We start from the raw sequence: 15251 nt of genomic DNA, 5'->3' as shown, positions 1-15251 counted from the left end.
TTACCGATTTAAAGATTGATTCACTTTAAAAGTTTGGTTAAGAGCAGATGAACAATCTACACATTAAATCCATTAAAGGACGCAGCCCTAGAAAACATGGCTTAAAAATCCCACTCTCTCAACTCAATCCTATGTATATCTGCTCAAAAATAAGCCTGACTTCAGTTTAATGGGACTCACTCCAAAGTAAGTGCATGCAAGATAGAGGCCATTATATTTATTATTCAAATTAAAGTTGCCTGAACAGCTTTGCTATATCCTTTCCAACGAACAGATTCACTGAAAATTATCCAAATACTAAAAATGAAATAAAACAATCAAACTGTGGCAAGTCAGAAGTTCCTGAAAACTATATTAGATAATGGGCAGGATGCAATCGTGCCCTTGCACTGGCAGCCAGATCCACTGGACCTGGTATGTGCCTGGCCAGCCCTGCTGGCTCCAGAGCATGCATGGCCCCTACCGCTGGTGGCCGCGATGCTGCGCTTTGTGGGCAAGCCATGAAATGAGCGGAACTGCTTATTTCTGGGAGGGGCATGACCTGTCCCTTCCAGAAATGAGTGTTTCCACTCATTTTGTGGCTTGCCCCCGGAAGCAGTACGGCCCATGTGCGTACTGGGGCCAGCGGACCTGACTGCTGGCACAAGGGCACCACTGGATCCTGTCCTATGAAATTAAATTTGGGGTTGGGGGTTTTTTTTTGGCGTTTATACTATCCCTGAGCAACAGAAGTAGTATATTACTAAACAATAATGGGTTGGATTCACAGGAAGTTAATCAACGGGAAATCAGTGAGAATTAAATTCATTATGACTAACTTGTTCCATAGATTTCAATGCATTCAACCTTGTTTATGTTATATACATAAAATTAGTTATAAAATCTTCCATTTAACTGGATAAGCACCATAGCTTGAAAAGCAGTACAGTAAGACACTCCTTGACAATCAAGGTTTTAGGAAAGAAAGCAGGTATTAAAGGAAGGAGAGGAGAAAACAATTATTCTTGGTGCCATTTTTACCCATATGAAAAACAGTAATTTAATTTTCTTGAAACTGGAGAAATGATAACTATAGTTGTTTAATATTTTTTACTTCATTTTGATTACTATTTAGAATTTTAATGTTCCCTAGTATAAGGATGGACTCCTTCTCCCCACCACCCTCACACATTGTGCAAGAACATATGCACTGCACCAAGCAGAGCCAGCAATTAACAGATCTGAAATATGATGGAATTATCCAGCTTTAACAAACAAATAGAAGAACACACATTACTTGGTTTTAAAAGACATCTGGATCTCAGAAAGAATGTATAACTCTTCCTCAACAAGGAGAGAACAACACTTTATCAACATACAAATGAACACTGAAATTTGATTCTCTTACTTGAATGCCATTTGAACAAGGTGTGCCAAAACATCTTGTGCATCTAATGTCATTCTGCTAAGGTCTCGATCCTGCTTAATGAAGTTTAGCAGCTCAGATGCATTTGCCATCCAAAAAGCAAGTGCCCCAGCAATATTCTTCTGTTTCTGCAAATATTAAAAAGGGAGAGATGTAAGCACTAATAGGAATAATATTCCCCTTCTAATAATCCAACCTGCATTCATTGTCAAAAGGCTCTGCTTAGATAGACCAGTACCTCCTCCATATTACCAAACATAACTCAGATACCAGATATTTGCAAAAATTTATATGAAACCCCAAATAATATACTGGACATGTTGCAACTGCTTCAAATTAAATGTTTACTTTAATTATACATCATTAAATATTCCAAATGCTATTAGTGAAATGGAGTTAGCATGTTGTCATGAAATGCTGAAAGCTTAGATGTATGCATTATCTGGTAATCTGTATGTACACGAGGAATGCCCATTGTCACCCAGACTCTACTAGTCACTTGACTTTGACACCAAGCAACTCAGTATCAAGTACTGATCTATCTCACCACTTCCCGACCACAAATGCTAGGCCAGGCAACCTCAGATGAGATCCAAAGAACAGAACCACAGACAAAACAAAAAAAAAAGGGAAGAAAAAGAACTTTTGTCATTATGTCTTCATACTGAAGTGCGTTAAGCAGAAATTATGGAATGCTGATAGGTTGCGCAGTCAAAAAAGGATTTTAGTACTGCATGTTCCAGCTGCTGAATGAGTGTTATGTTCAATCCAGCTGTAGAAATATTGTATTTTTACATGGAAGCAGCATGAGAAACTGAGCTAAGCCAACGCAGCTAGGATCAGTTCCCAGCAATATATCCTACCTGATCAACCTGGTCTACCTCCTGGAGAAAAACGAACGAAGGAAACCAAACAGAAGAAAGAAACTTGTGAACAATCATGGTAGTTTTAGAAATAAAACACTAAATATGAAGGCACGAGACATATGCTCAGTCACATTAAAACATTTAACGAGGGGATGCAATACAACTGAGGTAACTTTTGTTTTAAATGGTGGAGGCTATAGAAAAGTGTTATTCTGGCTTTTCCTCCAGCCAATCTATGTAGGAACATTAACACCAACAGCACAATCCCGCACAGAGCAGTGCCCAGATCTGCCCATAGAAGCCAGTAGAGTCTTCTCCTCCCATGCCAAGTCAATCTTGCATTAGACTACCAGGCATGCAGTACTGTAGTTAGGCAAATTGCTTTTATGTATATCACACACACACACACACTTATATCTACATAGATATAGATGAATAATTGTACTGAATTTTACATAATTAAAAATAGAAAATAAAACAGATGTTATACAAAAAGAAGACACCCACACTCAGAATCATGTCCATACGATTAGCTAATCAAAAACAAAAATAAAACCAATGTGAAGGATCATCCATTGCTCCAAACAAAACACATTTATTTATTTATTTCTCACTGGCATTTGAAGTCAGTTACAGTGTTCATAAGTGCAGAATGCTACAGCATATATTTACTCTTCTACAGCTGGTCTTATCTCCAGTATTTTGCCATTAGAATCTGTGCAGCTACTAACAAATTACCCCTCAGATATCTATGCTCCCTTTTTATAAAATCAGTTAAATAATCAAACAATATAAAAATGATTTTAAGCGTATCTCAGATCCAGGTATATCATGAATCTCCTTTACTATGTTTAGATATATGTACAATCTCAACATGTATACAAGATATCATCTGCCTGATTACATCAACAATAGATTACATAAAAAATCGGATAATTCTCTGCACTCTCATTAACAATATAGTACTATCTATATAATAGTCCATTAAAATCTTTGAAACTTGTATCTAATTAATATCTAAGAGGGTCCCTGCAAATATAACTCTTCTGATTACCTGAAATTATAATCTGCAGGTTTTCCTTCTGTTTAACATTACTTTTAAATCTATATTACATTAAATTGTTATATTCTTCTTCTTTTTTTGTAAACTGCCCTGGGAATATGATTGACAGGCAGCATAAAAAATACCTATAATTAAATAGTGTTATTTTGGTTCACGCTCCATGAGTATCCTGTAAAAAGGGCAATTTTACAAAGTAAATAAATACATAAATAAACCATTTAACAATTGTGCATACTTCATTAGCATTCCGGATATGTAAAACCTTAGAATCTCCAGTTAAAAAAGGATCAGGTAGCAGATAACATAAAAGACTTCTGCCTGAGACCCTGGAGAGTTACTGCCAGTTAGAATACACAATACTGGACTGGGAAGACAAATAGTCTGACCTGGAATAAGGCAGCTATACTTCCAGATACTTTTAATCTACACAGGATTTTTGGTGGAACGAAAAGGAATAATGATTAAAACTGAAATAAAAATGTGGGCACTACCTTCATTTTCACTGGGAATTCTCCCTATCCATGATAGCTTGCCATTTGCCCTTCTCCTCAAATACTGTTTTTTTTTAATGTGGGTCAAGGTTACCAAATAGTAAATTAGAAATCTGTGACAGCAAAATGCCAAAGTAACCCCTTTATTCTTCCATCTAGGCCAGGGGTCATTTTGGGCCAGAGAGCCAGACAAAAATCTTGGAAGGGTGTCAGGGGCCAGATTCCAGAGGTGGGCAGTGCTAAAACTGAAGGGGTGGGGCCACAGTGGGCAGGGCCAAACCTTTATGCAGATGTTTTACAAATCTACTTTTACATAAAAAACCAGAAGAAGCAGCTCAGCTCAATTCCACACATGAATACTCAGAAGTAACAACCCACCCCGCCCCGCCGAAGAAAAATAATGAAGCAGCTCAGCTCCATTTCACAGCGGACACTCAATCAAACATGGATTCCCCACCCACCCACCATCTGCCATCGTGGTTAAATCAAAACTGTTCTAAAGCAACACTTACAGCAGCTGAGAGAGCAGGAAGAGCGAGAGAGCTGAGCTGCGGACTGGATGGGAGCAGGGTAGGGGCAGGAAATGCTACTGTTTACTTTTCCACATGGCTGGCTGTTAAAAAGGGCTTCCAAAAAGACACAAAGGTACTGGAAATGCGAGGAAAAGCCACAGACTGAGTTCCAGATAGGAAAAAAAATGTGAAACGGGGCAACCCTAAAGGGAGGAAAAGGGAGAGGGGGAGTGATTGCCATTTTGTGATCATGAAGGAAGATCAAAGAGGCAGGTACTGTAAGTGGGCGGTGACATCAGGAAGGCGGAACGGTGACTTGGGAAAGCTTTGTAGCCTAGATTGTGACCTGTGCCATGCCAGATTAGGCCTGTGGGCTGGACATTACCCACCCCAATCTAGATCTATTTATTCCTCCAATATCAGTCATATTGCTTAATATTTATATCCAAAGACCAGAATTGGCAAAACAGATTTTATGCCCTATAGAATACTAAATTTATATAATAAATGCACTGGGTGACTAGAAGATACTGTGAGATTTCTTAAGATACACACTAAACTTACATACATTTAACTGACATGTTTAATAACATGAACATTTTCTTCTGCCCTAACCATAATAGCCCAAAATGTCAATACACAGGTTAAATAATAAAGGCGACAAAAGAGAATTTTGTCTAAATCTTTATTGCATCACAGTTTGTTGAGACAGTTGATTACGAGAAATTCATTCTGAGGCTAACCCATCCACGTCAACCCTTCAAACATCCAACTGCTTGGTCTGTTCTATTCCTACTTTTCCTAGGAGTAACTTATATACAGTACAAGGTGTTTGGAAGAAACAAAGATTCAGAATGCCTGTAAGGAAAGTATGGAAGAATCTGCCTCAAAATGAATGGCATGATGCAGTTCAACTGTGCCTGTAAGTGTAATGAAATCCCAATGCAAGCAGGGCTCTATTGGCTTCTATGGGGCAGCTCCACATTCAGGGTGCATGTGGCGTGCAGAATTACACTCCAAATCTATAGAGTTACAAGGTAACACGGAGACAAGTGAACACAGAAACAGGACAATTTAAAAGAAAATAAAAGTGGAACGTTGATAGCTTTAATAGGCAGGTATGTTGTTTTGACAAATTTTAAATGAAAAACTATTTCTGGAACATAAAACATCAAAAATAGAGTGATGTTCAAGCTATGCTAGTAAAAGCCTGCCTATCTTTAAGTACAGTTATTGTCAGTGACCCCTCAAAGGAGATAATGACTGGTTCGCAAGATCAGTGCAGCACACTGTGGCTTATTTAAGGGTGGGTTGTGGTGTGTGCCAGTAGCCATTGTGAATATTCAAGCTGCAGTGATCAATTGCCACAGCTTATCTTCATGTCCGAACCTGGCGCAGGGTAGTTGTTGCCATGCAAACCACCTCGAACCCAAAAGTAGCCCATGCATTATGGGTGGTTTGTTAAGTACAGCAACAACCCACCCTTGCCGGTTTAGGACTTCACAATAAGCCACGCTTGAATATTCACAATAGCTGCTGGCATGGCAGCTAAGGCTCCTACTGGAGCAAAGGCCTAGTTCCTTCTAGATGTTTTGGACTACGGCACTATGGGAGGGCACTGCGTTGTCTACCACTGGAGAAAAGAGAACACAGCTATTTTTACTGATTCCCACTTCAACTCCTACATTGTTCCCCAGGATCCCCCAACCATCCGGAGGAACTTTTCAGGGGGAAGGAGGAATCATCAACCCACCCTGCCCCACCTCCAGGACTATCCCATCAGCAGAGTTCCACAATCCCATGAGCAGAGTCTCCCACGAACTCTGGATCCATCCCAATAAAAAGAACCCAGAATACAAAACACACTCAGGTCACTAATAGTAAAATTAGTAACATATTCCACTAGATTTAACTCATGCTGAAGGTAGTGTGAAGCAATTTTGAACTGGTGACTCATACCAGCAAAATATTTAAATACTAGTGTGTACCCATTATCTAAACCCTTGATTATCTGAATCTCCTGTTCACCATCCCATATCAATGTAGTATAATACAAAGAGCACTCTATTAAATAAAAACATTCTGGATACAGTTTTTAGGTTTGTTTATTAGAGAACCATGAATGTTTGCTGCAATTGAAGAGTTATTTCATGCAATATTATAAACTGCACTGTGTCCAATGCTGCATAGCATTGGACATGTAAAACAATCCTGCAAAAACAAATCCTTTGTGTAAAAAGTAACATTATTAAAATGTATTCAAATCAGTTCTCTGAGTATCTCTCTTACACTGAAACTCACCTGTATAACTCCTTCCATCATGCTCACCATCTTGTTGACTATTGCAATGACTTTGTGAGTACGTTCAGCAGGACTGATGTCAGGTCTATACTGGCTCGACAATACATACCGACATGCCATGTACAAAACGTAAGTAGGAGACAGCTTAAAATGAACTGTTGAGCTATTGGTGTAATTTATAATGGCAGACAAAAAGGCATCTTCAGCTGCAGAAACAGGGAAAAGTGGTAAACCAATATCAGAGGAACTCATGACTCAGACAAGCTTGGTCTCAGTTCCTACCAACAGGAACGTAACAACCTTATGACACTACTTCAGGAAAAAAACCAAATACTATTAAACATTAACAAATTAAAGACTAAATGATTCATTGTCACTCTTCACATTATCAGGCTTTACTTATTAACATGAGTAAATATGACACATTCCACACCCCACATATGTACCTTTGGGATAGGCTAAAAATGGAACCCAAACCTTGGTTTTTACATGCAGAGCTTGTGGCTAACAAGTCAATATTGATGTGTTGTATCCAGAGGTTGAACAGTGTGACGTGAAATGTGTAAGACGTTGCGGGCAAGGGAAGAACAGCTAACCGCAAGAGAAAATGTTTGGGAAAATTCAAAATATCTCGCAGGGGTTCTTGGAGCACTGGGGGATTCAAAGTATTTTGAAGTACATAAAGGAAACCTGCCATGACTCACTCTACAAATATGCAAAGGGATATTTCCCTTTTTATTTTTTCTTTAGCATGACAGTTACTTTTACCTCTCATTTCTAAAAAACATTGCTCTACTATGGGTAAAGGTGGGAAGTAAGAGAGAACATTTAGGGGAAGGAGGCAGCGTTTATAGGTGTAACACTGAACAGTGATTACTCTTTGTAGTATTTGATTAGGTTTTTTGTGGGGAGAGGTGAGGATTGCTGCTGAGGGGAAAATGTGACTATTGAACATTTTTCAACAACTTCTGCCTTTGATGTATCCATCATATCAGAATAAAAAGTGTTAATAATAAAAACAGTTGTTACACGTGGACAGATTTGTTTGAAATGATTATACTTACAGCTTTCCCTGAATTCAATGCTTGCAGGTAATATCAATTCAGGTCCATGTGCATCCTGAGGTCTACAGACAGAAAGCAGATCTTCAAAAGTCCAGTTCAAAGAGTGAAAATTAATTCCACTTTCAAAAGATAGAGACTTCTGCAAAGACTTTACTTTTGAGAGCATATGCATTTTTGTTCATGTGAACTGAAAAATACAGCACTGGAAAAATAATACTGCTTCTCCACTCTTCTTGTTAAATTCACTCTCAAGTTATACTTTCCCATTAACAAAAGAGATCATGGTATAAACTTGAACTGAAAGTCTGCAATATTAATGAATTTGCAGTACACAATATACTGCTCAAGGCAATCTGTCAGCTGCTGTAAATGGCTCATGTTACTTATGAATACACACAGCTATGTCAAAAAAGAATTAGAGGCTAGCTTATGAGCCTCATGCTAAAATCCACAGATGTTGCTACAACATAATACAGACAAATCTTTCAAAACATATATCCTATATTTATGAGACCCAGAGGGCTGGAACACACATGCATGTATATCACTTGACTAATGGCTGAATATGTGATTTGACTTGACTGAAAAACATCATTTTGAGGTAATGATTTTTAACTGTCTTTTAGAACACAAACTGCTCATTCACACATTTATTATTTATTTATAAAATACATTAACTGCCCTATAGCAAATACCTCTCAGGGCAACATACAATACACACAAATAAAATCCATATATCTTTATATCTATAGTCCATAAGCAGCAGATACTAAAATACAACAAGCACCAACAGCACAAAGCTATAAAAATATCAGAGTTAAAAACTATAAAATTGAATATAGCACAGTACAGAAATATACTAAAAGCACCAAAGATTTGTGAGTACAAACTATTTTTCCCAGTCAATCCAACTACTATGAAATTTGAAAAGTTATATTGTCTCACTTTTCCACTATTACTAAACATTTTCCCCACGTTCTCAATTAATACTTGGACATTTCCATTTATTTTAAAATGCTTGCAGATCTTGAACTGGAAATCAGCATCTCTCTCTGTCTCTTGATGTTGCATAAAAAACTGACAACCTACAAATGCCTATTTGAAAATAAATTCAGCCAAGTCATTTACCATTATGGTCTGTGCTCAATACTCTCTTTAGCTCAGTTGAATTTGTACTTGGGAACATGTAATTATGCCTGCCATCATTGCCTGCTTTTGGCCATAATTTAATGTGACAATGGCTTTCCCAGTTATTTTGCTGCCAGTTACACTTAGGTATGTGTCTTCTTTGCATAAGTCATCTCCCTGACTGTGTTATTTTAAAAGACTGCTATTACTTTGACAGATTTCACAGTAAACTTGAATGAAGTCTTAAAGTGACTAGATGATAGGAAGGCCTATGAAAGTCAGGTTGCTTATCTGTAACTGGAGTTCTTCAAGTGGTCATCTCTGCATTGACACATATGGGCTCTGTGCCTGTGCAGAGCCTCAATTCGGGAAACTTCTATAGCTGAGGAAAAATTGGTGGGAACCCTTCCCCCACCATCCACTGTGCGTACTCCAGCAGGTTGCCACTCAATCCCTCAGTTACAAGGAGACCACCAACTGTGGCTCCTTAACACCAAGAAACTCTGGTGCCAACACTAAAACATGACATTGACACTGAAGCGGGGGATGGTGGGTGGGTTGTGTGAATGCACAGATGACCACTCGAAGAACTCCAGTTACAGGTAAGCAACCTCACTTACTTCTCCATGGTCTCTGTGCACCACACATATGGGCAAATAACAAGCTTACGTACTAGGAGGTGGGTTGCTGTCCTCATCGAAGAACCTCTGAAAGCACCGTCCGACCGAAGGAGCAGTCCCTTCAAGCTTGAACATCGAGCCGATAATGCTTGACAAATGTGGAAGAGGTGGACTAAGTTGCAGCTTGACAGACATCTGGTCATGACACCCCTCTCTCAAATGCCACTGATGCCGCTACTGCTCTAGTCAAGTGTGCCGTCATCGGACCAGACAAGTCCAAGGACTCCAATTCATAAGCCAGTTGAATAGCTTGAACTACCCAAGACGCTAAGCACTGGGAGGAGACAGGAAGTCCTTTCTTAAATCCCCCATAACAGACAAACAAATGCTGGGATTGACAACATGACTCCATTCTCGCTTTATAGAATGCCAAAACCCTGTGAACATCTAAGGTGTGCAGCATCTTTTCAACTGGTGTTGAGGACGAGGCAAAAAAGGCCGGAAGAACTATATCCTGACCCAAATGAAAACTGGAAACAACTTTAGGCAAGAAAGCAATATCAGGATGAAGTACTACTTTGTCCCTATGAAAGTATAAGTATAGAGCATCCACTCGAAGGGCACACAACTCTCCAGAGTGCCGTGGCAAGGTAATAGCCACCAAAACCACCACTTTTAGGGAAAGAAAACAAAGATCCACTGTGGCAAGCGGTTCAAATGGTTTTTTGGTAAGCGCATGCAGAACCACAGATACACTCCATGACTGTACCAGAAGTTTCACCACAGGGGCAAGATTTTTAACTCCTCTCAAAAACGGACGGATGAGAGAATGTGAGGGAGCTGAGGATCCATTATAACCAGGATGGGAAGCCGAAATGGCAGTTATGTAAACTCAAAGAGAAGAACATTTAAGTCCTTGGTCATGAAGCGACAGCAAAACATTTAGAATGTCCTGGATAGAACAATGGATCGGGTCAAAGTCATGGGTTCTAGCAAAAAGAGTAAAACGTGCCCACTTACTAGGATAAGATTTCCTGGCAGCTTGTTTCCTAGCTGCCTCAAGAACAGACCGAAGCGAAGCAGGTAAGTTTAGCAGATCTACCATCAGATCCTCCATGCCATCAGATGTAAGGTAGGTAGGTCTGGATACCTCACTTTCCCCCGTCCCTGGACAAGGCTGGTGTTGACAGGAGCCAAAGATATTCCCCTTTGGACCACTGCAGGAACTTGGCAAACCAAGGCTGCCTGGGCCACCACAGTGCAATCAGGATGCCCTCTGCTTCGTCCTTCTTCACCTTTGCTACCACCCGGTTGAGGAGAGGAAATGGTGGAAATATATAGAAGAAGCATCTGTTCCACTCCCATGCGAATATGTCCCCAAGAGACTGAGCACCTCTGCCTGCTCGGCTGCAGACTGTGACACACCACATTCTTCTCTGATGCAAACAAGTCCAAAGCAGGACGACCCCACTGACGAAACAAGTGGTTGCAGATGGTCAGATCGAGCTCCAATTCGTGAGACACTGGGAAGGAGCGAAGGAGTTGTCTTTGCCTGCAATATGAATCGCAGTAGGGATGATGACCCGGGTGATACACCACTCGAAGATTTGTATCATAAACTGAACCAACGGTATTGAGTGAGTCCCTCCTTGTTAGGTGAGGTGGAACACAACTGTCATGTTGTCGGAAGGAATCTGGATGCGGTGACCCTGGAGGACCACCTCAAAAGCTCTCAAGGCCTTGTTGACAGCAAGAAGCTCTAGACCATTGATGTGGTTGTTCACCTTCACCCATAACCCTTAGGTGCCCACAGTGAGCACCCCAACCTAGTAGTGAAGCATCCATCATGACGATCAGCGTCGGATTGGGAAACTAAAAAGGTACACCTTGTAATAGGTTCTTCCACGCCGTCCACCAGTGAAGGGAAGCATTGATACCAGAAGGGAGCTGTAGCCTAACCCTTCGTGCATCCTGCCCGAGGTCGAATGACCCACTGAACCAGTTCTACAACATCCTCATGCGGAAGTGGGCATATGGGACCACCGCTGTTGTAGCCACCATCAACTCAAGTAGCTTCTGTATCGTGTAAGCCCATACGGTACGGCAAGTTGAAACATCCGATGCTGCATTAACACTCATGCCCAATCTTGAGGAAGGAAAGCCCTCCCCTCCAGAGATTCTATAGAAGCTCTGATGAACTTGACAACTTGGGATGGCACCAGAACCGATTTCTCGGTGTTCACACACAAACCGAGGTCCCTCAACAGATTCAATGTGAGTAGAACAACTTTCTGCAAGTGGCTCTTTGACTGAGCGATGAAGAGCCAATCATCAATGTAAGGATAGATCTGGGCCCCCTGAAGTCTGAGATGGGCGCACACCACAGCCATGCATTTCATAAAAACTCTCGGGGCCATCGCAAGTCAAAAAGGCAGGACTTTTAATTGGTATGCAAGACCATCAACCGTAAATAGAAAAAACTGGTGGCTGAACTCGTCTACTGCAATATGAAAATAAGCATCCTTCAGATCGATAGTCGTGAATGAATCTCCTCTCTGCAGCAAGAGTATGATCGAAGCCAATGTGGTCATTCTGAACTTTCTGGATGGAATGAACATATTGACCCCTCTGAGATCCAGAATTGGACAAAGCCTGTTATCCTTTCTGGGCACCATGAAGTAGCGGGAATAGAAGCCCTCGTGCAACTCCATCTGAGGGACTGGTTTGATTGCACCCTTTGAAAGAAGGTTGTCTACCTCCTCTGGGAGTAGCTGAGATGACGATGCAGTTGCGATGCCCAAGAAGGGAAGGAGAGCATCAAGCTCGATTCTGTAACTTCGATGACTAATAGCAAAGAACCAAGAGCCTGTCGTTATTCTCTGCCATGTTGGAAAAAAGGCTGCAAGACAGGAACCAAAGTGAGGAGAGTGATCCATGAGAAGAAGCAGCAGGAGGGAACAGTCAAAGACATTGTTTCTTTGTATAGTCCGGTCTCCTACAGGAAGACTGGAAGAGTGATGTCGATGCAAACTAGCACTTCTGTTGGGAGCCCTGTTGCTGTTGCACCAGCCAATCCAAATGAAATCGAGACTGGTGGAAAGTCGACTGACAGTGTAGTCAAAAAGGTGGTTGAGCCTGTGAGAGACCCATCTTCCTTGCCGTGGTCTTAGTCTTCTGAATAGTGTCGATGGTGTCATCGGTCCTGGAATTAAATAAACCCTCACCATCAAATGGGAGGTCTGAAATGTGAGAACGTGACTCCTGTGCAAGACCCGCCAACCTCAACCAGGCATGTCTTCAAAGTGCAATGGCTCCCACCATGGCTTTGGCATTGCAATCAGCTTGGTGACAGGCAGTGTTAATTTGCTGCTTCGCCACCTTCGTGGCCTCCGATTGAAAAACCCGTGCCAATACACGCTGATCATCGGGAAGGTAGTTACATAGGGAACAAATCTTCTCCCACAAAAAAAGCTGGTAGCGAGCCATAGTTGCTGGATAATTTGTAACCCATAGTTCAAGGGAAGCAGAGCAGTAGATATGCCTGCTGATCAAATCCAGTCTCTTGCCCTTCTTGTCCACTGCAGAGGAACACACTTGATGGGATCTGCCCTGTGACAACTCCGCAATTACTGAGTTGGGTGGAGGATGAGTGAATAAAAATCTCGCATCCTTCTCCTGGATCCTATACATGGCCTTCAGCTTTTTGAAGGTTGGAGTCATGGAATACGATGCCTTCCAAGACAGTTGTACAGTCTGCAACAAAGTCGGAAGAAATGGAATGGCGACTGGAATACTTGAATTGGTATGGAGAACGTCAAATACTGGATCCTTAACTCTCTCCAAAGGTTGTTGAGTCTCGAGGGCGAGTGACTGGGCCATCTTAGAAACCTGTTCAGCAAAATGACCCATATCCTCCGAAGGTGAGGATGGGTCCTGAGAGCCCACAGCGACATTGGTGCTGAAAGTGACAACTCAACGGATGAAACTGAAGTTGTGTCAGATTGGCAATCCTCCCTTGGGGAGCAGGAAGAACTCCGCTGAGCATCTCAGTCATCAGGCTTAGGGGACTCAGCTTGTGGAAGCGGAGAGGGAGCTCTGCAGCCTTCTTGTCTCCGCTTATCCAAAGACTCCGGAGCTGACTGCTGAAGAGGAAGTAAAGAACACCATGGAGCAGGCAACAGCAATACTGGAGGAGGTGCCCTCACAACTGGTGGAGGAAGCAGTGGTGGCATAAAGGTCTCTGCAACTAGTGGGCAAGAAAGGGAGGCCAATGGGGAAACTTCTCAGCAATGTCGGTAAGCACCCAGATAAACACAATGTCCATAAGGATACAGGTGAGGTCAACAGCAATTCCAGTCATCCTAATCATGGCTACGACCCGAAGGGCAAGCCCAATCTGACCCTCTCTCCCAATCAGAGTGGGGAGATCAGGACCTCTTCCTTTACTGTGGATGTGTAAAAACCAGTGCTCCTTCACCCTTGCAAGAATAGGCAGAGTAGCCCGATTGCAGGGAGAACTCACCGAGGTGAGCACGCATGGATTTCAACCAGACATTCTCTTGATCCCGAGTCGGTGTCAAGTCTCTAACTTCCCCCTCCAATACAGACGCTATTGGCGGCGGTACCAAGGTTGATACTGAAGGCACGGGAACCATTGGAATTGGCAAATGTAACATTGGAGGAGGTGTTGGCAGCCAGGCAGGCGTTCCAGCTGGAGAGGCAACCTTTTTCGACTCCTTCCCCTTTTTCTTCCGTGCTTCAGAGGAATGAGAAAATCTTGCCCCTTTCAACAATTTCTTAGCAAGAGAAACTGCCAAGGAGTGGCCTGGGGTTGGAGGATGAGAATGGCCCATGGCTAGAGCTGGAGCTGACTAGGAAGGCGAAATCATTGGCTTCTCCAAACCCTCTTTTCAAGGGAGCTCTGTGCCCTTAGACCGACTTGCAGGCTGATCTGACCCCGAAACCATTGACTTGGGTGGGCGGCGTCAGCCATCTTCAGCGCCTTCTCCCAAAGAATCACCTTAAGCCTATCAGCACGGTTTTTTCTCGCCTGCTTGCTAAACGACATGCAGTGGTGGCAGGCCTCCACAATATGACCTTCACCAAACAGAGGAGGCACAAGGAATGACCATCCTTGGGAGGTCACTTTTCCCCGCAACGAATGCACTTCCGAAAAGGGGCCTTAATGGCCATATGCCCGAAGGCGCCATGTGATCAAAGGATCGCAAAGACCAAACAAAAACTTAACCAAAAACGAAAAACTGTTAAAGAGAGAAGAACTAAAGAAGAAAGAGAAATCCAGAAAAAAAGAAAAATTTATCCTCAGCAAAAGGCTACGAGAAGTCTGTTCAATCAAGTGCTACCACAATGGCAGTTGATGAAGAACTGAGAGATTGAGCAGGAACCCGCTGAAGTATGCACCGTGGATGGTAGGGGAAGAGTTCCCACCAATTTTTCTCAGCTATAGAAGTTTCGCAAATTGAGGCTCCACGCAGATGCAGAGCCCATATGTGTGAATGCACAGCGACCATGAAGAAATAGTGATTTGTGTTTTGCTACCACTAATGAATTTCTCATGTAATATTAAGTGGATTAAAAACCCTAAGTACATTACTAAACATTTAACGGGTTTGTACTGCTGGTTACAGCAAATGGAGTTCTGCAAGTGCACAGGATTTTCCCCTTTAGGAAGGAGAAGCTCCACTTGTGCATAAAGGGTTATATCATCCTATTTCACACACACTGTTATTGTTTGTTTACCTTGTATATCGCGAGCGAGCCACTTGGAACACAATTTCCTT

General features: G+C 42.0%; 1 protein-coding gene across 18 annotated transcripts in view; it reads right to left on the bottom strand.

Annotated features, from left to right (window-relative positions):
- The window catches only part of AFDN (afadin, adherens junction formation factor), a 151366-nt gene that overhangs the window by 45273 nt on the left and 90842 nt on the right, over nucleotides 1–15251 (bottom strand). For 9 of the 18 annotated variants that reach the window (XM_084828015.1, XM_084828019.1, XM_084828020.1 and 6 more), the window contains 3 exons: nucleotides 7703–7764; nucleotides 6639–6844; nucleotides 1388–1533 (listed from right to left, as the gene is read on the bottom strand). In XM_084828015.1, the coding sequence (XP_084684141.1) occupies nucleotides 1388–1533; nucleotides 6639–6844; nucleotides 7703–7764 (414 nt within the window). Of the gene's footprint in view, nucleotides 1–1387; nucleotides 1534–2268; nucleotides 2290–6626; nucleotides 6845–7702; nucleotides 7765–15251 lie in introns of all 18 variants that reach the window. The other 9 variants (XM_084828010.1, XM_084828013.1, XM_084828018.1 and 6 more) reach the window with 2 other exon arrangements.

This window comes from Heloderma suspectum, chromosome 1 (genome assembly GCF_057233095.1).
Source record: "Heloderma suspectum isolate Gila_16-S chromosome 1, 16-S_ref, whole genome shotgun sequence".
Classification (NCBI taxonomy): domain Eukaryota; kingdom Metazoa; phylum Chordata; class Lepidosauria; order Squamata; family Helodermatidae; genus Heloderma; species Heloderma suspectum.
This window is presented reverse-complemented; position numbering and strand designations above follow the sequence as displayed.